This window comes from Acomys russatus, chromosome 2 (genome assembly GCF_903995435.1).
Source record: "Acomys russatus chromosome 2, mAcoRus1.1, whole genome shotgun sequence".
Lineage (NCBI taxonomy): Eukaryota > Metazoa > Chordata > Mammalia > Rodentia > Muridae > Acomys > Acomys russatus.
In genome coordinates this window covers 66,878,821-66,901,025 of record NC_067138.1, presented here as the reverse complement: position 1 = coordinate 66,901,025, position 22,205 = coordinate 66,878,821, and the positions used below count along the sequence as shown (strand labels likewise).

The following is a 22,205-nucleotide window of genomic DNA, read 5'->3' as shown; positions in this document are numbered from 1 at the left end:
GATGACCACCAAGCCTGGTCACCAAGCGGAAGGAGGGAACTGGTCCCCACAAATTTTCCTCTGACCTCAGAATGCTCAGAGACATGTGTGTACACGCACACAAGTACATAAATGTTTGTATCTACACACAAGTAGACGAATGTTTAAAAAGATAAAGAAAAAGAGGGAATGGTTACCAGGCTGGGCTGTAGTTCAGCTGTGTAGTGTGTGCTTTGTTTTTGCAGGGCCCTGGCTTCAATCCTTAGTACCATAAGAACAACACATCAGAAACAACTGAACACCTCAGCAATTGCCTTTCAAATCGTTAAAAAATATGTGTACTCTTTATTTTATTTTATTTTTTATTTTTGTTTTTGTTTTTGTTTTTTTTTTCAAGACAGGTTTTCTCTGTGTAGCCTTGGCTGTCCTGAACTCACTTTGTAGACCAGGTTGGTCTCGAACTCACAGTGATCCGCCTGCCTCTGCCTCCCAAGTGCTGGGATTAAAGGCGTGTGCCACAAGTAAATTGTTCTGTTAAATAAGATGGTCACTAAATGTCTTAGAGTATCTATTGCTGTAATAAATGCTGTGACCAAAAGCAAATTGTGTTAAACTGACCAAAAAAAAAAACCCCAACCAGGACACTCAAAGAATTGGTTTTTTTTTTTTTCCCTCTACCACTAAAATATTAATGCTAAGCTGGCATGGTGATCCCTGCGAGTTTGAGGCCAGCCTGGTCAACAAGCAAGTCCCAGGGCAGCCAGGGGGTTAAATAACTCCTGTCTCAAAAAAAAAAAAAAAATCTAAAATAATAATAATAGTAATCATATATGAATGTTAAATATATTTGGAAAGTAGCAACATGGGTGAATCTTGATTTTTTTTTTTTTTTTTTTTTGCTTTTTTAGTATTTTTAAAATATATTTTATTAATTTATTCATATTACATCTCAATTGTTATCCCATTCTTTGTATCCCTCAATTCCTCCCTCCCTCCTATTTTTCCCTTACTCCCCTCCCCTATGACTGTGACTGAAGGGGACGTCCTCCCCCAGTGTATGCTCATAGGGTATCAAGTCTCTTCTTGGTAGTCTTTTTGACTTATTTTAAAAAATTTATTCTTTCACAAATCATATCTTAAATTCTAGTTAAAGCTATCACAGACTAGCTTTATAAAACAAAATCATTATCCATTGTAAACTGATCTGCAGGCCAGAAAGATAGCAGGTTGAGCAGCGGGTGAAATGGACATTGCGGGTCCCTCCCGTCCCTGTGGCCAGCTCCATGCTGCATGTCTGACTCACAGCCCCCAGCCCTGTGGGGGCTCACCTCCCAGAGGGAGAATAACATATGAAGTTAGTTGGAGGTTGGGTTTGCCATGTGGAGGAAGGGACGAAGAACTGATGCTGGGCCTGACAAGAGGATTCTGGTTCTGGGAACAGTAGGCTGCCTGGAAGTGGAAGTCAATTCCCAGGATGTATTTTGCTTTTCGTTCTCCCTTTCCTTGGCCGAGAGCTCTGGCATTGCAGGCGCCGTAGAGATGAGTTGGCAGTTTCACCTCTGTAAACCAAGTCATACTGTCATATCTGAGTCACACGATCGACAGTCTAGATTATTCCACGTAATGTGACATTCTTGTTTACTATTGAAAACGTTAAGTGTGAGTAATGATGTATGTTATTTGTAGGGGAGAAGTATGACCAGCTTTCACTTCCAAAGCCCGTGGTGAGTACAAGCGCTCTGTTTTCAGAATTTAAGTGACCCTCTTCTTGCCTGTTGCTATCACTCTCCCTCAGCAACAGGGACAAGTTAGGATGGTAAATGTCCACTCTGCCGGGTCACTTCTCTGGTGTGTTCAGCTTTGGGGGTTTAGAGAAGAATGGAATCGGTGAAGTGGGAAGGGGCTTTCCTTTCCATATCTATGGTTTCTTTTGCAGAGTGGTGCTGGAATCATGAATATAATGCAGGGTATTTAGAACACAGAGACTATGGAAAAAGATCTTTTATCATAAGGACTAGTCTTTGAGCAATCAACTGCCCTGATACCCAAATTTCAGGAGCATGTATGGGGAAACAGCAAACAAATAAAACCTGACTGTAGAAGTGGCTTCTCAGAGAGAAGAAAGTGTGGTGGCAGATGAGAGAGTCAAGACTTAAGACTATACCCAGCCTGAAGCTACAACCATTTCCCCAGGCACGAACAAAGGGTCCCTCTGGGGTCTAATATACACCGCAGGTCATCAAGTGCTCCTTGGTCAGCTCCTGCTGGCTTGGTGTCACACTGAGCACCGGGTGGGAAATACTCTGTTTACTGTGTCTTCCGGTTGCCTAGACCTGTCTGGTCTGAATTGATAGTCAAAAATAAATAAATAAATAAATAAATAAATAAATAAATAAATTGTGTGAGTCATCGCATCAATGACAAAGAAAGAATAGTATTTCAGGCACATACATAATTAAAAATTTAGGTAGCTATGCAAAGAAAAAGAAAAAATTGAAGTTGATTTTATATATTTTATTCCCAGTGTGTCCCAAACATTATCCCTTTACCACTCAACTTGGAACTGTGGAAAACTCTTTAGCCTCTTTGTCATCTTAAATCTTCAAAATCTCAGGTGTATTTTTTTTTTTTTTTTTTTCAAGACAAAGTTTCTCTGTTTTAGCCTTGGCTGTCCTGGACTCGCTTTCTAGACCAGGTTGGCCTCGAACTCACAGCGATCCGCCTGCCTCTGCCTCCCGAGTGCTGGGATTAAAGGCGTGCGCCACCACGCCCAGCAATCTCGGGTGTATTTTACACATATAAAACATCCTAGTTCAGACTGGCCACATTGTGGCTAACAGCTGCTGTATTAGTACATATTTAGTCTTATATAAAAAAATAAAGAGAGGACAGGGAATTTATTAATTATTACTAGTAACAGTGGTAGTGAACACTTGGTATCAAGACAGTGTGGACAGTAACAAGACAGATGATAACACTTTTATGTCTTTGGAATGAAATGGCAGTGGAGTGACTGATAAAGAGGATGAGAACTGATGGCCAATCAAATCCTCGCATTTTCAAAAGGACAGAGGGGTTGCTGAGGTGGCTTAGTGGTTAAGAGTGCACACTGCTCTTACAGAGGACTTAAGGTTGGTTCCCATTACCCATTTAGGGTGTCTCCCAGCCCCCTGTAACTGCAGCCTTCTGGACAGTGTGTGCACTTGCATACACACACACACACACACACACACACACACACACACACACACACACGCCTCATGCTTCAGTGCTGAAATGCCTTTGTAAACTGAATACAGAGATGAAAAATTATTATAAAACTGCAAAATCATTTTGTTAATTTTTAAGAAACAGTTATTTATGCCACAATTAATCACCCAAACAGTTTGGAAGTAGGCGTTTTATCTAATTTATCTATCTTAATCCACGTTGAATCCAGTAGACGACAATAGTTAATATACTGTGTATTTAATCAAATAAAGATGAGTTGACTTTTTCTTTTTTGGTTTTTTGGTTTTTCGAGACAGGGTTTCTCTGTGTAGCCTTGGCTCTCCTGGACTCCAATAGTAGACCAGGCTGGCCTCGAACTCACAGCGATCCACCTGCCTCTGCCTCCTGAGTGCTGGGATTAAAGGTGTGCACCACCACCTCCCAGCAAGTATATTGTTTGAGGAGCTGTAAGTTGGGGCTCCTGTAACGCAGTTTTGGATAAGAAAAGACATCAGACAGCCGGGCATGAAAGCGCACACCTGCAGCACTCGGAAGCCTGAGACAGGAGGATCATGAACTTGATGTTAACCTGGCCTCTAAGACAGATTCCTCAAACAAGACAAAACAGGCACACAATGAAAACCAAAGCAACAACAACAAAATAAGAGAGAGTGCTCATGCTGTGGCCCACTGAGCTCGTGCTGTGTCCACAGGCCTGGGCCCCATCCCCAGTACTTGGAAAAAGAAGTCAGAAAAGACATCGCAGGCCTTAATCCATTGAATGGAAGGAAGACTTTATTGAGCTTAGTGGATTCCCCCAATCTTTAGAAACATAATTTCAAAACATGAATCATTTCCCTAGTTATATGTAGCACAGCTAACTGTAAGTTTTTTTTAGAAAACTGTAGCTCCTTTTTTAGAAAAATCTTCAGCTTTATATAATAAGCTGCATTTCCAAACTGTGTCCACTGGGTGGCAGGCTTGATCACTATTACTCCTTCTGTAACCCTAGAAGGGTCCCTTCTTCTGGCCTCCAAGGGCACCAGGGTGCATATGGTGCACAGACTGTTCAGGCGAGCAGAATACCCATACACATAAGTTAAAATTAAAAGTTTGGAATTTTTAAAAGCTAGACAGGCATATGACTGTAATTCACATCTTGCCTATACATATAAATATATGATGTGTGTGTGTGTGTGTGTGTGTGTGTAATTTGAATGTGTTCCCACTGGACAAATGGCTTTCTCCAGTTCTTGGCCACTTTGTCTCTGTTGGCTTCCCTGTCCTGCACTCATGTTCTTTGAGGCAGGGTTTCTCTGTGTAGCCTTGGCTGTCCTGGACTTGCTTTGTAGACCAGGATGGCCTCAAACTCATAAGATTCACCTGCCTCTGCCTCCCAGAGTGCTGGGATTACAGATGTATGCCACTGTGCCTGGCTACTATGGGAGCTTTTAACATGTCTCTGAGTAGGAGAAGTCTCACTGTGGGCTGCCATCTCAAAAGAACTTTTGAATATAAATTTCAAAGAAGCATTGCTTTAGTGAGTGGTAGGGAGTATTACAGCTCTCTGCTCTTGGAGTTAACAGGCATCTCTGAACTAGCCTGGTGACCTATGATAGGCTTCTTCCCTTGAAGAAATTCATTGCATTCTCAATAGTTATGGGAAAACAAACTTGTTCTTTTTTAAGTAGGAGACGACTGAGCACAGGCTGACATTAAATTCTAAGTTCAAAGTAAGGTCTTTACAACCTGGCCTTCAGGATACACCTCTGTGATGGCAGAGAGGGCGTTGAAATTCAGAGATTTGAAGGCATTAGATTGTAGAGTCACAACCATTAGGAAAGAACTCACAAATTTGTTATTTGTTATCGCCCATCTTACTGTAACGAAGAAGTCATGGAGCTCCGAGGGACAATATCAGTGGAGTCTGAGATATTTTACGTGGTGTCTTGAGGCCCCAGAGACCTTGTGAAAGGGAGCGGGCAGCTAGTAACACAGACAACAGACAGCTGCACACGACTCTCGCCTTTGTCCCCTGGTCCTGGATTCCAAACCGATGACTTGCTCTGAGCAGCAGTCACCTACCTAGTAGAATATTTATTTACAAGTGCAGTTAACTGTTCAATCTAACTGCTTATGGGGTACGGTCAAGTTATGGTTCATTGCAAGTTTGTCTGTTTTCTATTACTGCCATCTTTCCTCCCAATTAAATGTTAGTTTTCTACTCTTTTTATTGTCACAGAAGAACAGTGCAAACCTGAAGTCCTTAAAGCCCGACAAAGCTGATTCAGAGGTATGCTCTTTGGTCCTGTAACAGTCTTACATGAGTAGTGACAGACTTGTGAGATGGTCCTTCCAAGGGCAGGCCTGTGATTGCAATGTGTTCGTAGGAGCAAGCCAAGATAGCCAAGCTCGGGCTGAAGCTGGGTCTGCTCACCTCCGATGCCGACTGTGAGGTTGAGAAGTGGGAGGACCAAGACAACGAGATCGTGCGACACGGCCGGAACATGTCCAGGATGGCCTACTCTCTGTATTTATTTACTAGGTAATGCAGTGATATTTTGACTTGTTTACATGTTTGCTTATTACTATTATTACTATTACTGCTATAATAATAATAATAATAATAATAATTATTATTATTATTATTATTATTATTATTATTATTATTATTAATTTTTTTTTTTGAGACAGGGTCTTATACCTCAGCCCAGGCTGGCCTGAAATTTGCAGCAGTCTTCCTATCTCAGGCTCCTGAGTACTGGGACTGTAGGCATGAATCATAAATAAATAAATCTTTAAAAAGTTAATTATAGATTGGGAAGTGAGGAACAACGCCACAGCATAACAGAGCCTAGCTTAAGCTCTTCAGGCTGGGATAAGTGGCTTTGGAAGCGAAATCCTGAGGCTCAGGAAAACAGAATTCCTGTAATACATAAGCGTAGAATGCCTTCTGTACTTAGGCACGTCCCCGTGATGTAGTTATCTCCTATGGTTGAAGTGCAGGTTGTTATTTCATCATGGTGTCTGCACTTTTGCTCAGAGCCGTTAGCTGCAGACGCTGCTGCTCCTGGGGTGTGCCTTCCCCACTTGTGCCTGGACCGTTGTTCCTCCCATGTGTCCTGCTGGTTGCTCTGTTGAAATTTACCTCTCAGCTTTTGGAGCTTTTAATTCTTGGTAGCTTTTAAACTCCTGAATAAAACTGGTCAACACAATTAGTTTTATGGTTAAATTCTACATTTTTGAACTGGAATTTTACATATACCTCATTGAAGCTGAAACTGAGTTCCTGCTGGGGCTGAAATTAAAACTGAGGCTTTACTGGCTTTGGGTCTGATATTTTTTTCATTGCCAAAAAAAAAATAAAAAAATAAATAAATAAAATGGATTTGGTTGAGACATATTATCCGGTCTCATATATTTACTCATGAAGCAAAATAATAAAAACAGATTGAAAAGGACAAATGACACTAATTAACTGTCCTGTTTCAGTTTTCTTTGCATTATAAAATTAGTTTGTATAATTTTACTATCAATGTGTTCATATTATTCTTTAAAACGAGTTCTGCTGTAAAGCACTGTTATATAAACCAACTTCCACGCTTGCATTTATCTTAATAACTCATTCTGTTTTAGAGGAGAGGGGCCACTGAAAACCTCCCAGGACTTAATTCACTTCCTAGAGGTATGTTTTATTTTCACAAGTACTCGGAGAGATGAGAGGCGGTAGGCTAAGAAGAGGAAGGTGATGGAGGGGGGTGGGAAGCCTGCTCTATGGCACCAGCTGGGTGGGTGCAGTACTGAAGTGAGAGAGCTGGGAGGGCGGGGCGGGGGAAGAGCACTTCCGAGGCAGAACAAGTGATGGTGGTGAGTCCACTCAGGCTTGAGAAGCCGTGGAGTGATGCAACGTTCTGTTATACGGTTCTGACTCAACTAACACTATGATGGAGACGTTGACTGCAGTTGGGAACACCGAGGGAGAGCAGCAGCTGTAGAGGGGGATCAAGCATTGTGCTTTTCTCTCATTGACTGCAAAGGCCAGTATCAGGAATGAGTGGACAGAGATTTGGGAGTTATCCACATTAACCATGAGAACTGAGAGAAGGCCTTAGATTCAGGGCCGACTGAAGCTAAGAGAAAGCCTGCTGGCTTCCCCTTCAGGGCTAGGGAAAGGTGCAAAGGGGCATTTCACCTTGAGATCATGCTAACTAGCAATGACAAGAAGGTCAAAGTTCACTCTTTCTCTGACCGCCCCCCTCCCCATACTCTTTTCTTAGCTTGCTACCAGGACTATTTTTCTTCCTAAAACATTCTGATATTTGCCTTATTATTGTTGCCAGGTACATTTGTCTTGATCCGTTATTGTTGTGGTAGCATTTTTAAAAAATATATTTTATTAATTTATTCATATTGCATCTCAATGGTTATCCCATTCCTCCCTTCCTCCCATTTTTCCCTTACTCCCCTCCCCTATGACTGTGGCTGAGGGGGATTTCCTCCCTCTGTATATGCTCATAGGGTATCAAATCTCTTCTTGGTAGCCTGCTATCCTTCCTCTGAGTGCCACCAGGCTGTGGTAGCATTTTTAAAAGATTTATTATTATAGATTATTTGTGTGTGTGCCAATGCCACTGTGAAGGTGCCCTCAGAGGCCAGAAGAGGGTGTCAGACTCCCTGGAGCTGAAATTACAGGTGGTTGTGGGTGTCTTGGTGCTGGGAACTGAATTTGGGTCCTCTGAAAGAGCAGCGAGTGCTCTTGCCAGACAAGCCATCTCTGCAGCCCCCTGTGATGACATTTTAAGGTGTCTTATGTGTTCTGCATTTTAATGTGACCTGACTGTTCCTTCTACTTGTCTGGCCTTAGTTTTCACTCCTCTCCATAGTCCTGTTCTCTAAACTGTAAAATGCAAGGTGAACAGATGAAATCTGAAAATTACAACAAATTCTAACTGTCTGGGTTGGTCCTCTCAGATAGCTGGTGTGGGATTTGTTTGGAGGCAAATTTAGTCATGGATAGGTGAATGCAGCAGAATTCTAACCTGACCTCATTCCCCAGGATTTATGACTTTTATACTTGAGGATTCAAAAAATAATGTCTTACTTTTTGACAGTTTTATACATGTATATAATGTATTTTACTCACCACCAACCATGTCTGCATTCTTTCTTTTATCTGCCCCCCCATGGAACTTGCTTTTTCTTCTTCTCAAGTCATGCCTTCCTACGCTCATGCCTTTTTGTTATTGTGATTGTTTAATAACCCATTGTTTAATTGGGGTTGCTTACATGTGTACAGGTTCAGTTATTTACTGAGCCATGGGCAAGTTACCAGTGCCTATACTCTGAAGAAAAATGACTCCTGTTATTGGAGATCTTATAAAGTGAGCTGAGGATCTCTTCAGAAAGGACTAGCCAGTTTGTGCGGCTGTGGACCCCAGGTCTAGGTGGCTCTCAGAGTAACTGGAGGTCTTCAGGTATAGAGGAGCCTTTCTGAGGATTTGCCTTAGGTCTGGAAAAACATTTTGATTCCAGCTAAACCCTTGCGTTTCATGTGATACAATGGAAACATTTTGGAGATCTGTGACTGGTTCTTTTTTTTTTTCTTTTCTTGAGACAGGGTCTCTCTGTGTAGCCTTGGCTCTCCTAGACTCGCTTTGTAGACCAGGCTGTCCTTGAACTCATAGCAATCCACCTGCCTCTGCCTCCTGAGTGCTAGAATTAAAGGCGTGCGCCACCACGCCCAGCAGGCTGTGACTAATTCTTAATGTCTGGGTTATTTTTCAACTATGTGAAATAACTGAGAACATTTGTTTACCAACCATCCAGCAAACATTGACCTAAAATAGTGATGTTTTTCACTCTCAGGTCTTTGCTGCAGAGGGATTAAAGCTTACTTCAAGTGTACAGTCATTTTCAAAACAGGTAATTCGTGTCTCCCTCCGTGTCTAGTGCTAGTGATTCTACATGCCCACAGTAGGAGCATATAACTAATACATGGAGCTATGTAAGACATAGGCTATGAGCAAATTCAGAGAACATGTTGTTCTGTTATCCTGGTTTTTTTTTTTTTTTTTTTGTTATTCTGTTTATATTCTGTACTTTTGTGTGATTATACTCCTTGGGGGAGATGGATCAAGCCCAGTGGAAGACCTTGTCGAGTAGGCACAGAGTCCTGAGTTCTGTCTGCAGCACCCAAAAGACAAAACGTAACAAATATTTATGATTTGTGGAAAATGTACATTGATCAAAACAAGCATTGTTTCATGATGATATCCTAAGAGATTTCAGTTATTCCTTATTTGTATATGAAAACAGAAATAAGCACTAAGTAGGAAAAAGATATAGGTTAGGTGGCTCTCTATGTATTTGAGTCCATCCTAGTCTGCACAGTGAGTACCAGGTCAGCCAGGTCTACATGTGAGATGCTTTCTAAAAAGATGTATCAAAGATGGGAGTTTTGTTGAAGTTGTAATAACTTCCTAAATTATATTTCAGCTAAAAGATGATGACAAACTTATGCTCCTCCTGGAAATAAACAAGCTAATTCCTCTGTGCCACCAGCTTCAGACAATAACGAAGACGTCTCTGCAGAGTAAAGTGTTGCTAAAGGTAAAGGAGAGGATGGGCTCTCTGGAAATGCTTGTCAGTGTTTCATCTGTCTGTCTGTCTGTCTGTCTGTCAGGTTAGCTCCAGCCCTGGTGCTGAAGTGTACAGAATCTGCTTCCTTGTTTCACACTTGTCTGAAAGCAGCTGCTCCGTGACTGACCCCAGAGAGCAGCAGGTCACTAACAATTCCATCAGAGGCTGCACAGTAGTTCCTAGCACTGAGTGGCACTTCCAAGTCCATCACCTGGACTCTTCTTCTCTCTGGGGCATAAATGACTTGGGGGTAGAGGCCTTTGTGATATAGCTGAGGAATTTGGGCGGAGTGTGAAGGGGATGCACTGTCAGTGAGGACTGTTCGAGAGGACCATACACAGCCTCCTTCCTGGGGTTCCAAGAACCTAGCATGAGACCAGGCAGCCAAGTCACCACAGCTACCCTGACCTGTTCCTTTCAGGATCTTTTAGATCTCCATATTGGAGAAACTTGACCACTGTAAAACCAAGTAGATGACAACATTTTTTAAAGTACTACTGTTAGAATGACACACATGCTTTGTCACCATAGGTCGACAAGTGTATTACAAAGATAAGGTCCATGATGGCTCTTGTGGTCCAGCTCCTCTCACTTTGCTATAAGCTACTGAAGAAGGTGAGGTTGCTTTTGTGTATTTAACCTTATAAATGCAAAGGAATATGATAGTGTGCAGCTTTTTTTCAGAGCACAGCAGAAGCTAACTAACTGTCTTACCTCTTCCCTTCAGATGGAAAATAGCAGATGGGTCTCAGCGACAAATAAAGATATCACAGATGGGAACACTTGAGCAGGCCGGACTCATCTCTGGAATAGCATGTGGTACAGCTGACCTTTTAAAAAAGCCAATGATCCTTTGTACTTGCAGAAATCCATTAGTTTTTAAAAGAGAATGCTGAAATCTTTTTTTTCTGATCTTCAGATTAGAAAGCTTACTGGCAGTCATATTGCTGTGGCATTTGCTAAGATTCTAATGGCAACACAATTTGAAAGACACTGTGCTCAGGGAGTTGTTCAATTGCACACCAAACACCCAACTGTCTTAATGATGGCTGAATCCCAAAGATGCAGTTGCAAATGCGCACTCCCCGGGGGCCCCCTGAGCTGTTTTTTAAGCTATCTACAACACTAATTTCGCAGAAAACATACAATGGCCTGGCTGAATGCAGAGTTTTTCTTAGACCTATGGATCTTCTCCATCCTTGTTGAAGCAGGGTAAGGGTCCCTCAGTGCCTGGTCACAGATCAACCCTGCTAGCACCGTTGCTTCTAACAAGCATCTCACTGGGTAAGATTGTTAGACTGCACCTGTCTGTTCCCTACTTCCAGAAGGAAAACAACAGGAGTCACTCCAAAGACCCGTGGAGCAACTTCAGAAGAAATGGCTTTTTACTCTAGCTGCGGTATGCACAGCTGACCAAGTAGTTCTGAATAGTGGATGGAATCCTAAGTATTTCTTACTGGTTTAAAAAACAGAGCTCTGAATAATTCTTCTCAGTATTGATGGAATGGCAGGTACAGAAGACAGAACATTGAAACCAAGAGGCTGTTTAAATTCTAGATACCTGTGCACTGTATTTTATGTATGTGGCATTGGAATGCTCATTATAAAATAAGTTGTTTTTTTAACTTTACGGTTTAAGCTTTTTCTTGGGCTGGGGCAGTGCCTCTGCTGGTCACCTGTTTGCCTTGTAAGCTGCATTGTAAAGCAAGGAAATGGTTGCCCAGGAAATCACCCAGTTGATTTGCTGTACTGTGGAGCATTAGAGCTAGAGCTCAGAGAAAGAGCATGCGCAGTAGTAGCAGCAGGTGCAATGTAGAAGTCACAGATGCTGATGTAACCAGTCTTTCAAAAGTAAAATCTTGTAGGTGGCTGTTAGGGGAATGACTGAACAGAACATCTGTGAAACAGACAGTATTGTCACCAGCTCCTGAGTGGAAATTCTGATTTACTTTAAACTGAAAAGCAGGATGCTAACTTCACTGGATTCTCAGTGTAAATACTTTAATAATAAAGCAGATCCCTCAATAAAATTGTTATGAACGTAAGGTATGTGGCAACAATACCAGTATCTTTGACTAAAACAACCTAGGTTTATTAATTAGTATTAAACATCATGTGATATGCACAATTCAATAAAAATTTTATGTTCAATAACTAAATTCATACTGGCTGGCTTAATTGTGATCCATTAACAAAATTTGGGGAGAGGCATACTGATCAGTGATAAAATTAAAAAGGGCCTTTGCAACCTGTACTATTTTATGTGTGTATTTTACGGTACTTCTAGCATGGTTTCTGGTCTGTGCAACAAGCATTCTCTTGTCATAAAACTAGTGGGGAAAGCTACAGCCTGAGAAAGAGACTTACAGCTCAAGTATCTAAGAATCCTTTCTGCTACTCAAAGTGACGATCTGCTGCTGTGTGCCTGATTTTCAGCCCAGCATGTTCCCTGAAGATACCAAGTCACAGACTTTGTCAAGACTGACGTATTTAAGGGACAGTCATGGTGACACTTAGGTTAAACATTTTGTCTTATGAACTAAAAATATTTTTTTAAAAAATTCCCTACAAGTATTTACAAAATACCATTATGCACCTGGAAATAGAGTTGCCAAGGAGGGGTCAGGAAACAGAATAACATGACATCAATAGCACAAGAGGATAGAAGAACTTACAAATCAGGTTTTCCAGTGTAAAATTATTTAAGGAAAACTCAGCTTTGATCTCCTAGTTACAGGAAGCTTTACTTCTCAGTTCCTTCTTTGTAAACTTGGCCTGGCTGCACTTACGTTATCTCATTAAAAAGAGGCAATGGCAGTCGCTACATGTTACAACCTTAACAAAACTGCGTGGTTTAAAGTCTTCATTTATAGTCTTCAGTGTCCGTGTCTAATCTAAACCCAGAACTTCATAGCTGTTTTCTAGCTTAGATAACATAAACAACTTGTTCTGCTCTAAGGCACCTGCACCTCTGGGTGACAGACTCAAGTACCTTCATTACTACAAATCAGCTGTCACTAACATGTGCAAGACGAGAGTCACCACCACTGCATCTACAGAGCCAGCTGAGCGGCAGCACAGTTCTTCCATTTGCTAGGAGAGGCCCTTGTAAGATTCAAAGCTTTGCCATGTAGAGTGGAAGGCGGAGTCCACATTCATCCCTGCCTCTTCCCAGCAACCTGGAGGGAAGAAGCCACAGAATGGGCCAGGCTGGACTTTCCAATTCACTCTTGAAGCAGATTTGGGAAGGTCAGAGAGTCTTGTTTCTCCAAACTACCAAACAGTTAAAATATAACTGAGACAAGCAAGGGCTGGAGAGATGGTGCAGAGTTGGTAACAGCACTGCACCTCTTCCAGAGGACCTGAGTTCACTTCCTAGCACCTACATGTGGCTTATAACCAGTACCAAGGAGTCTTCTGTTTTCTTTTGGCATATGGCAGAGCCATATCCACTAGAAACGGCGAGGGATGAAGCCAGCACAACTGCTTGACACAGCTCCAGCAAAGCTGAGTGGATTGTTGCAATCGCTGTCCACTACTTGGAAGTCTTCCTTCTGCCCCGGAGGTCATTAAGCACTGCTAAGCACATAGCTAGATGAGGCCGTTACTCAGGAATCTTCTTAGGGTATCTGCCCTGAGCAAACTCAAACAGCAGAATTGGTGCAGGGTAAACAGACAATTGACAAACTCTGACTGGCCAGGAGAAAAGGTTACAGTTCAAAGCCTCTTTAGGCTTAGAGCTCTCTGAAAAGTAAAGATTTGGGGGGGGGGGAGGGTTTATATAGGGTACACCCCTGAAGAAATAAAACTCAGGAAATAAGATAGGGTGACTAAAATAAACTTTTCTTACTTTATAGCATAGACGCTGCTACATATGGTAAAAGAAGTTAGCTATTGGTATTGGTTATTCGTAAAGACTGGCACATATATTGTTTGTCTGGAGTGCTTACAAACGGCCAACACTGCAACCTAAAGCAGGCAGTCATATATTAAATGTATTTGCTTTGGAGGAGACATTCTTTGGTTTCTTTAAACTGGAGGTGTAGGGCTAATAATAAAAACAATGTTTGTATTTTCTAATTATAACTGAACTTGTGACCCTGGACATGTAATGAAAAATCGAACATACTCTGTACCACTTGGATGATTTTTAGTCCCTCTTTGTTCTGCGAAACTCGTATGAATAAAGTACCTGCTTGCTAGAATGTCAGAGCCGCAGAAGTGGCCTGATTCCTAGAAAGTCACAGCCAAAAAAGTGGCCTGGTTGCTAGACAGTCAGAGCTACTAAATTTCCCTGAACATCACCTGACTCCTTCCCTTCCCTTGCAGGCTCCTTATCTCTACTGTCTCCCATGGTCTTATGTATTTGAACACTTGGTCCCAAGCTGGTGGGCTGTTATGAATTTTTAAGACACAGAGTTGCTGGAGGAAGCAGGCTTTGAGTTTTACAGCCTTGGTCCACATCCACTGCACAGAGTGCTTCCAGTGTGTGACGTGGCTTCTCAGTCTTGTGCCTGCTGCCATGGGCATCCAGCCTCCTGTGACAGTAAGCCAAAATAAACTTCTGAGTTGCTTTTGGTCATGGTGCTTCATCACAGCAACATATAGGCAACTACTGATACAGAAACTGCTACCGAGAAGTGAGGCTGCTGCTCTGAAAATATATGACCATGTTTTATGAAGAATGTGGAACTTTGGACTAGAAAAATGGCTGAATGCTGAGAGCACTGTGAAGCAGGACTTCCTGTTTTGAACCGAGAAGACTGTAGTGCTGTGAGCACTAGACAGTAGACGCCTGGCTCCTGAGGTTTTAGAGGAAACAAGGTCTGTTAATAGCAAAGTAGCTAGAGCCCATTTATGTGACCCTTTGACAAAGAATCTGGCTGCTTTCTATGCGGCTGAATTAAAAAATTATGGACTGATTTCTCTAGAATTAACTATTTAAAGACAGTATAATGTTGACCAATGAAAACAAGCATGTCAGAAAAAAGGATAGTGTACCGCTTGGAGAAAAGAGCACAAAGGAGCTTAATGCTGCCCAAGTCACGTCTTGGGAATGGCTGTTACTACTAGAGATTAGTGCCATGGAGAAGTCTCCTGCTCAACACTGGAACAACGGCACAGTTGGTCAAGGCAAGAATCCACCCAGATAAACCTCCAACCTGTGAAAAACAGCACAAGGTCCCGGCTATTTGCTTATAGAAAACAACGCCAAGGCCAGGCAACATATGGCAGAGATGGAGTTTCTGCAAGAAGGCCATGAGAGACCACTGAGTGAAGCTGTGAAGGTGAAACCTGGGTTGTAGGGCAGATCTCAAGACACTGGGGATACCAGGGCTGTGAGCCATCTGCCAAGGAAGAGCGATGTAGAGCAGAAACTCCCAGGAAATATCTGTTGCAGGCAGCAATGCTGCAAGGGCAGTCATCTATTCCTTTTGAAATTAAACCCTTAGGGGTGGAGCTGCAGGACTTGGTTTTTATCATGCTGGTTTTGGGCTTTGGTCCATTATTTCCTCACTGTGTCATCTTTCCTTCCATTTGAAATGGGAATGTACATTTTGTGCCATTGTATGTGCAAGTATGTAACTGCTATTTTGAATTATAGGGGAGCCAATTAAGAGATTGCATTGAGTCTCGGAAGAGACTTGGAAACAGGGTTGAGATGCTAATGTATGGGAACTTGATACTGGACTGACTGCATTTTGCATGGTATGGGTCTATAGGCATCATGGGAAGAATGTTGTAGATTGAATAAAAAATGACCCCCACAGACTTAGGTATTTGAACACTTGGCCCCCAAGTATTGGTGGTACTATTGGGGGTACTGTGCGGGGAGCTTATGGGACAAGAAGTCAACTCTTTTTGGCGTTACTTTTGATGATGGTATTTTATCACATTAACTGAAAAGTAACTAATATGCCTTGAAAGCACGAAGACCTGAGTTTGGGTTTCCAGGCCCATATAAAAGCTGGGTATGGTGGTATGTCCCTATAATAGCAGCCTTACAAGATGGGAGGCAGAGGAGACAGACTCTCCCTTGAAGTTCATGAGCTTTCTAGCAAAGTTCCAAGCCAATGAGAAGCTGTTCTTAACAAAAGGTAAACTAGTAGTAAGTTGTTTTCTATGTGCAAGCTAACACCCACTTCCCAACACACAAAGCAAGTACCTGGGCAAGGCAGAGCTGAGAGCCTGAATACAAATGGGACCAAGGCTTGTGATGGTAAGACAAAAGAGGGAAACTAGGTTAGGTAAGGACTGGGCTTCTCCTGCAGCTGGTGTGAGCAATGCTTCTCGGACACTGGCTCTCTTCAGTGCGCTGACGGTTTAGGCCAGGAAGGCTGAGAATCCCGTGCCGTCTCTCCATCTTAGGCCCTTTATGTGGTTGTTGTGGCATTATTGCGTTTTACCACGACCTCTTCATACTGCTGCTGTGTCAGTAAACCTTCTGTTACGCTTTTACTTTCTTCAAATTTCGGTAGCACTACCGCAATGTAGCCTTCCGTGGATGGCTGCGGAAGAAAAACAGCACTTAGCATGGCCAACTGATCTCTAAAGGTCTGTAGACAGGGCTATGCTTCCCCCTTCACCTTCACCTTTTCTTGAAGAAGAGATGGCTGCTGAAGAATATTTTCATTTACTTCCATCAGCCGGCCTCTAACACAGCTAGATACGGTATATTCTTCTCCATCGGAGCAGTAAATCTTACACAGAGGTGCGAGCTCTGTTAGAAACTGTGCCCCCTGGGTAAATAGAAGAAAGAAGCAAATTAATTGTGTATTTCCATTTTCCTCTGATAGGTAGCCCTCACCATTAAATCAGGATCTAGTCTTGGAACTGGTTTTACAGCAAAATGATTTAAGTAAGTAAAACCACTCATGTACTTCAACATAATAACCTATCATATAATCATGGGGAGTCTAGTTACTATCTAAAAATGTATTTTTCAATTGCAAATAAGAAATCTACATGTGGCCAAGTACAAAGATTTCAACTTATAGAAAAATTCACTGCCAACAATATTATAAAATTTACCATGACACATGCAACAATATTCTACAAAGGTAGATTCCTATCTTCTGCCAAGTATGGTGGTGCACACCTTTAATCTCTGTGCTCAGAAGACAGAGTCAGGTGAATCTCAGTTTGAACCTAGCCTGGTCTATACAGTGAAGGCCAGGCTAGGCAGGGCTACGTAGTCAAACCCTGTCTCAAAAACAAAACCAAGCAAACAAACAAACAACAAAGCCTAAAGATTTCCAAAAGATGCCTATCTTTTATATTAGAAATTAATAGGTAAAGAACTTCTTTACAGGGTCAATTGCTGAGACTTTGTGAAGAAGGGATATTTTTCTAACTAAAGAACAAAACTAATGGGCTGGTGAGACATATCACAAGACTCTTCCCTGCTCTTGCAGAGGACTCAGGTTCAGTTCCCGGCACCCACACAGCAGCTCACAGCCATCTGCGACTTCAGTTCTAGGGGATTTGACAAGCTCCCCTTCCTCTGCAGGCTCCTGCGCATACACACACACACACACACACACACACACACACACACACACACACACACACAAATGTAAGTTTAAATAAAGTCCAGAAAACTAACCGAAATACAAGCCCTTTTTTTAGTACATTTTAATACACTTCCTGACAGCATTTATGGTCATTGTTTCAGATACTCTGGGGGATGGGTAAATCAAGGGTGGTTTGACAAATATCTCTAAGCAGGTGAATGAGAGTATGCTTTATATACCGCCTTTTCTTTCTTTCTTTTTTCTTCCTGTTTTGATTTTTTTGAGACAAGGTTTCACTGCGTGGCCCTTGGAATTCACTCTGGAGACCAGGTTGGCCTGAAACTCAAGAGATCTGCCTGCCTCTGCCTCCCAAGTGCTGGGATCAAAGGTGTGCATCACCACTGCTTGGCTACACTGGCCCTCTTTTTAAGAATATTTTTCTATACTATACCGACTACAGGCAGTTGGAGCCAAGATTCTTATTATTTTCGAGAGTTTTGTTATGCAGCCTTATCCAGCCTGGTGTACTCACTCGATAGCCCTACATGGCCACATACTTACAATTTTGCTACCTCAGCCACCTAAGAGCTCGGATTTACAGGCAAAGGCCCATTTTCCATCTCATCTCTTTGAGGATAAGAAGAATGGGACTACAGAACCTACTGATAAGACACTATACCTCCCTTTTGGGGGAGGGGGTGTTGTTTTTACTGAAAACTTATATTGAACTGCTAGAAAAAGTCTCTTATGGCTGACTGGATCCATCGGAGCATGGGTATAGAAAATCTCAGGGGGGGGGATCACAGAGTTATAGGAACATACCCGTTTAAATTTCCCAGATACTTTGTTCTGAAGTCTGCTACAGTTGGTACTGATCTGATAGGAAATACTTTTAATAGTTTTGCCACTTTGAAGAACGGGATGAGAGCCTGCCAGTGTGATAACACAAAGTCTACAAGGAGAACAAACAGTTAGTCCTGTTACCTCCTGGCTGGACACGTCCTCGGTAACAGTGCTCCTGTGGAGAGGCAACTATCCAAACTCACCTTCGTTTTGCCCAATTCTTTTTTTTTTTTTTTTTTTTTTTTTCTGAGACAGGGTTTCTCTGTGTAGCCTTGGCCATCCTGGACTCACTTTGTTGACCAGGCAGGCCTCAAACTCACAGCGATCCACCTGTCTCTGCCTCCCGAGTGCTGGGATTAAAGGCGTGTGCCACCACGCCTGGCTCATTTTGCCCCATTCTTATCGCTGTCTCTTGGCTGCCATTGAGCCTAAGTGTAGTGCGGGGAGCATGAGGAGACAATAGGATTGAATTTCCATCCCAGGAAGTGGAATAGTAGCGCAAGTAAAGCCGGGGTAGCAGAAAAACAAGGCAAGACTGTGTAACGCGGCGTGACACAACGGGCCATTCCATAGTTTCTGGGAGTTCAGTGGTTAGTGCAGGTGGGCTCACTAGTAAATGACTGAACAAGCCTTGTTCCTGCCACCACACCCCTAGAACACCATTTCAACACAGCAGAAGACAAGTTCATGAATGCTCATATCCAACCCAAGGCGACATCAGGCTAACTACCTGAAGAAAAGTGTTGATAATTTAGTATTCCTGGTTTGCTTACCGGTTGGAGTGCTGGAGTACGCAGTGGTCCTCACAGGGTTTTCCTTTAACATCTGGAGGAATAAATGCAGATAGAATTGTTTGTGCAGATAAAGTTATTAGCTCCTCCATCTCGTCACTTTTAAATGAGCACATACATTATTCCTGTTAGAGAAACACTATTATAAGCACCACATTGTTTACGTTGTATTGTTGTTTTGTGAGGCTGTCTGTATGTTATGCAAAAAATCGCCTCCGTGTAGGATTGATCCCTCCAGGCACACAAACTCTTGGCAGTGTGTTTAAGCCCAGAACGGCCAACGCGGAGCCCTTAGTTTAGTTCACATCCTTTCGTGCAAACAACCCACATATTGCACCGAGCCTATTTTAGTTCTCCCAACAGTGCAAACCTGTATTCCTGGGACTAGGAAGCTCAGGGAAGAGCACGGTGGCTTTACATAGCGTCGCGGGAGTCCCCGCGGCATCCCGCCTGTACGGTAGAGCAGAGTTTACCAATCAGTCCGCACTTACCCGCCTTATACCAGCGGGTGAAGTATCGATCCACAAGGGATGGCGTCGCGGGTTCGGAAGCCATGACTACTTCTGCCTAGGCCAGTCTGACTTCGGGACACCCTAGCTCTTCCACGCTAAGGGTCCAGGCCAGGGGATTGTACTTCCGGCGCGTGGTAGCGTTATGCGCACGCGCGCTGCTCCCGGGCCCCGCGGCCCCTCAACCCCTGCCCCAGTTACCTGTGCTCTGGGGCCAACGCCCAACTGCGGGACAAATACGTTTGGGCGGTAAAAGGGCTGATGGACAGCAGACAGCAGGGCCCTACCGCCTCTAGACTACCGGATTAGGCTACCGAAGCTACTGTCTGGGCGCGCTCGGCCACACCCACCTGGTGACGTCAGACAGCGCGCCTCGCTGGTGACGCCACGTTCGCGCCACGTTCGCTCCGCCTTGCTTGTGGTAGCTGGAGGGTTCCGTGCATCAGTCGTGCGTGTCTCTGTCTCCCGTGTGCAGGGGCGGTTCCCTTCCAAACCTAGTGCGCCGTGAGAGCTCGGAGTCGCGGACTGAGGCGAGGGGCGTCGCAGGTGAGCGTTCGTGGGACCCAATCCGAGTCGCTGCACGCGGCCTGGTCCTCTCCGTCCACGATTGTCCTGGTGCCGGGGAGATCCTTGCGCCTCTGCCTGTGCGCGCCAGCGGGGCGGGGTGGATCTCCTCTCGCCTTGCGTTTCAGATGCTTTCTGCAAACTTTCCCCTGCGGCCAACCGGGGGCGCTGCTGAACCCAGCTGCCGCGAAGGAGGGTCCTGTCCCCCCAGCTGCGGGATTCCTTGCCTCGAGTAGATAGACCCTCCATTGGCGAATTTGTTAGCCAGCCGTGGAAGGTGATAGAGGCTTTTGTTTGTGCTGTGCTGCGGGTCCCTTCTCGCGCATGAGGCTTTTCTGTGGAGTAGCGTATCTCGCGTTTCCCTAGCCGGTGTGCCTAAGTCGTGATTTTTGTGATGGTAGTGATTGTGTAGCCTTTTGTCTTCAAGGCCTAACATTTAGCAAGTTTTAATACAAGCCACATAACGGATCTTAGGTGTTGTGTAAAGGATTCGTTTGTATATTGACAGCCACGACAGACAACCAGTGAATACCCCAATGTGTAAGTGAGGGGAAAAAAAAAAAGAGGCAAAACCAAGTTTTAGTTTGTGGAAATAGAAAGGAGCTATTATTTGGTCAGAGAGCAGCAGGTTCTCTCTTTCAGGTTGCATTTCGTGTGCTTGGAAGGGTCAGCTGATGATACCATCAGGAGACAGTTTAATGTTCAGTTTGGATTTGTTCAGTTATAATTAGGTGAATAGGTTTATCGTCTTCTTTGTCCCGAGCTACCTAGTTGAAGGTGAGTAGAAGAAGAGCGGAGGAGAAAACGGAGCAACGATCAGAATATTAGGACATGATTAAAGTTGTATGAAGAGACCTTTAGCACTCATGTGGGTGGAGAAAAGTTGAATTCATGGAGCTAAGGGAGTTGGATTTGGAGGTGCCAAAGAAAGGACATTGGCAGATTATGATCCTAGAAGCATTTGGAAGATACTCTTTTTCTTAACCTAGAAAGCATCGAGGAAAGTACAGGGTTGTGTTCTTCTTAAAAGTTAAATGAGTGAGGATTATGGGAATGACGACAAATCAGGGTAGTCAGTTTTCATGCTAAAAGGATCGGGGAATTGGAGATTAATGAGCTTCCCTTGTACCGTGTGTGTGAAGTGGCCCTGGAGGCCAGAAGAGGGCATGGGATCCCCTGGAACTGGAGTTATAGATGATTGTTAGCTGGTGTGTCCATGTTGGGAAGTGAACTTGGCGCCTCTGGAAGAGCAGCCACTACTCACTGACCTCTGAGCCGTCTTTCCAGACCCAAACTCAGTGATTTTTTTTTTTTTTAAACTCAAGTTGTTTTGCTGTGTTTATCTGTCAGGGTCTAGTGAGAAAAGTATAGACCACATAGTATTTCAACAGGGTTTATTATGAAGAATTAGTAAAGCACCTATTGGAGGAAAAGAAAAGTGAAAAGAACACTGAAGTAATTTAGAAGGCAAGCTGAAGGAAGCAGCTCCTGTGGCTGGGGAGCAGCACTAAGGCAGAGGTTGGCATCGTCAGAACCTAACACATGGTAGAAAGGGCCTGTAACACTAGGACTCAGACTTTAGATGGATGCTTAGAAACTCAGGATGATGCCTGGGGCTGGATTTCTGCATCTGGAGATGTAGCATGCCTGATTTGTGCTCCCTGGGCTGGCAGTGATAAGGTTGGTTCTAGCACTGCCAGGGACTAGGACCAGCATCCCTGTAAAGATAGAGGCCCATTGCCGGGATGGTAGGCGCAGTCAGAGACAGATAATGGGAAGAAGAGAGTCCTCTTAATTTCTACCATTTGTATCCTGGATTTTATGGATGCAGGGCAGCACAGATTTTGATGAGTAGATCTCGAGTTCATGGAGCGGGATATGGAACATCGAGATTGGATCATGGCACAATAATGGCATGTGCTGTGGTTATCATTTGATTATGTCTCCAGATTTAACATGTTGTAGTTTAATCTCCAATTTAGCACTTTATAAAGCTAGCACCTTTAGGAAGTGAGTGTGATTGTGTATATGCTGGTGTGTTCAGATAAGTGGTACCTCCTATTGATGTAATAACCACTTCTCTGCTCTCTGAATCACATTCAGTGTGAGCATGGCCATTTATCATTGTTAAGGTAGTCCTTTCACTTTTAGGCCTT

At 43.4% G+C, this 22,205-nt stretch overlaps 3 protein-coding genes across 3 annotated transcripts in view; 2 read left to right on the top strand and 1 right to left on the bottom strand.

Annotated features, from left to right (window-relative positions):
- Ctnnal1 (catenin alpha like 1) overlaps positions 1-10,811 on the top strand; it is a 56,210-nt gene extending 45,399 nt beyond the window's left edge. Inside the window, exons 12-19 of the mRNA XM_051162198.1 lie at positions 1,666-1,703; positions 5,432-5,482; positions 5,580-5,734; positions 6,826-6,874; positions 9,055-9,111; positions 9,685-9,798; positions 10,360-10,443; positions 10,556-10,811. Of these exons, the coding sequence (XP_051018155.1) occupies positions 1,666-1,703; positions 5,432-5,482; positions 5,580-5,734; positions 6,826-6,874; positions 9,055-9,111; positions 9,685-9,798; positions 10,360-10,443; positions 10,556-10,615 (608 nt within the window). The 3' untranslated portion in view covers positions 10,616-10,811. The remainder of the gene's footprint in view (positions 1-1,665; positions 1,704-5,431; positions 5,483-5,579; positions 5,735-6,825; positions 6,875-9,054; positions 9,112-9,684; positions 9,799-10,359; positions 10,444-10,555) is intronic.
- Positions 10,812-15,135: 4,324 nt separating this feature from the next.
- Abitram (actin binding transcription modulator) lies at positions 15,136-20,298 on the bottom strand. Its single transcript, XM_051156366.1, is given in 6 exon segments — positions 15,136-16,337; positions 16,422-16,568; positions 18,165-18,294; positions 18,959-19,010; positions 19,468-19,583; positions 19,787-20,298. Coding segments are annotated over 6 exon segments (1,092 nt in total). The 3' UTR covers positions 15,136-16,202.
- Elp1 (elongator acetyltransferase complex subunit 1) overlaps positions 19,859-22,205 on the top strand; it is a 53,845-nt gene continuing 51,498 nt past the window's right edge. Inside the window, exon 1 of the mRNA XM_051162187.1 lies at positions 19,859-20,031. The gene's annotated coding sequence lies outside the window, so the exon portion shown is untranslated. The remainder of the gene's footprint in view (positions 20,032-22,205) is intronic.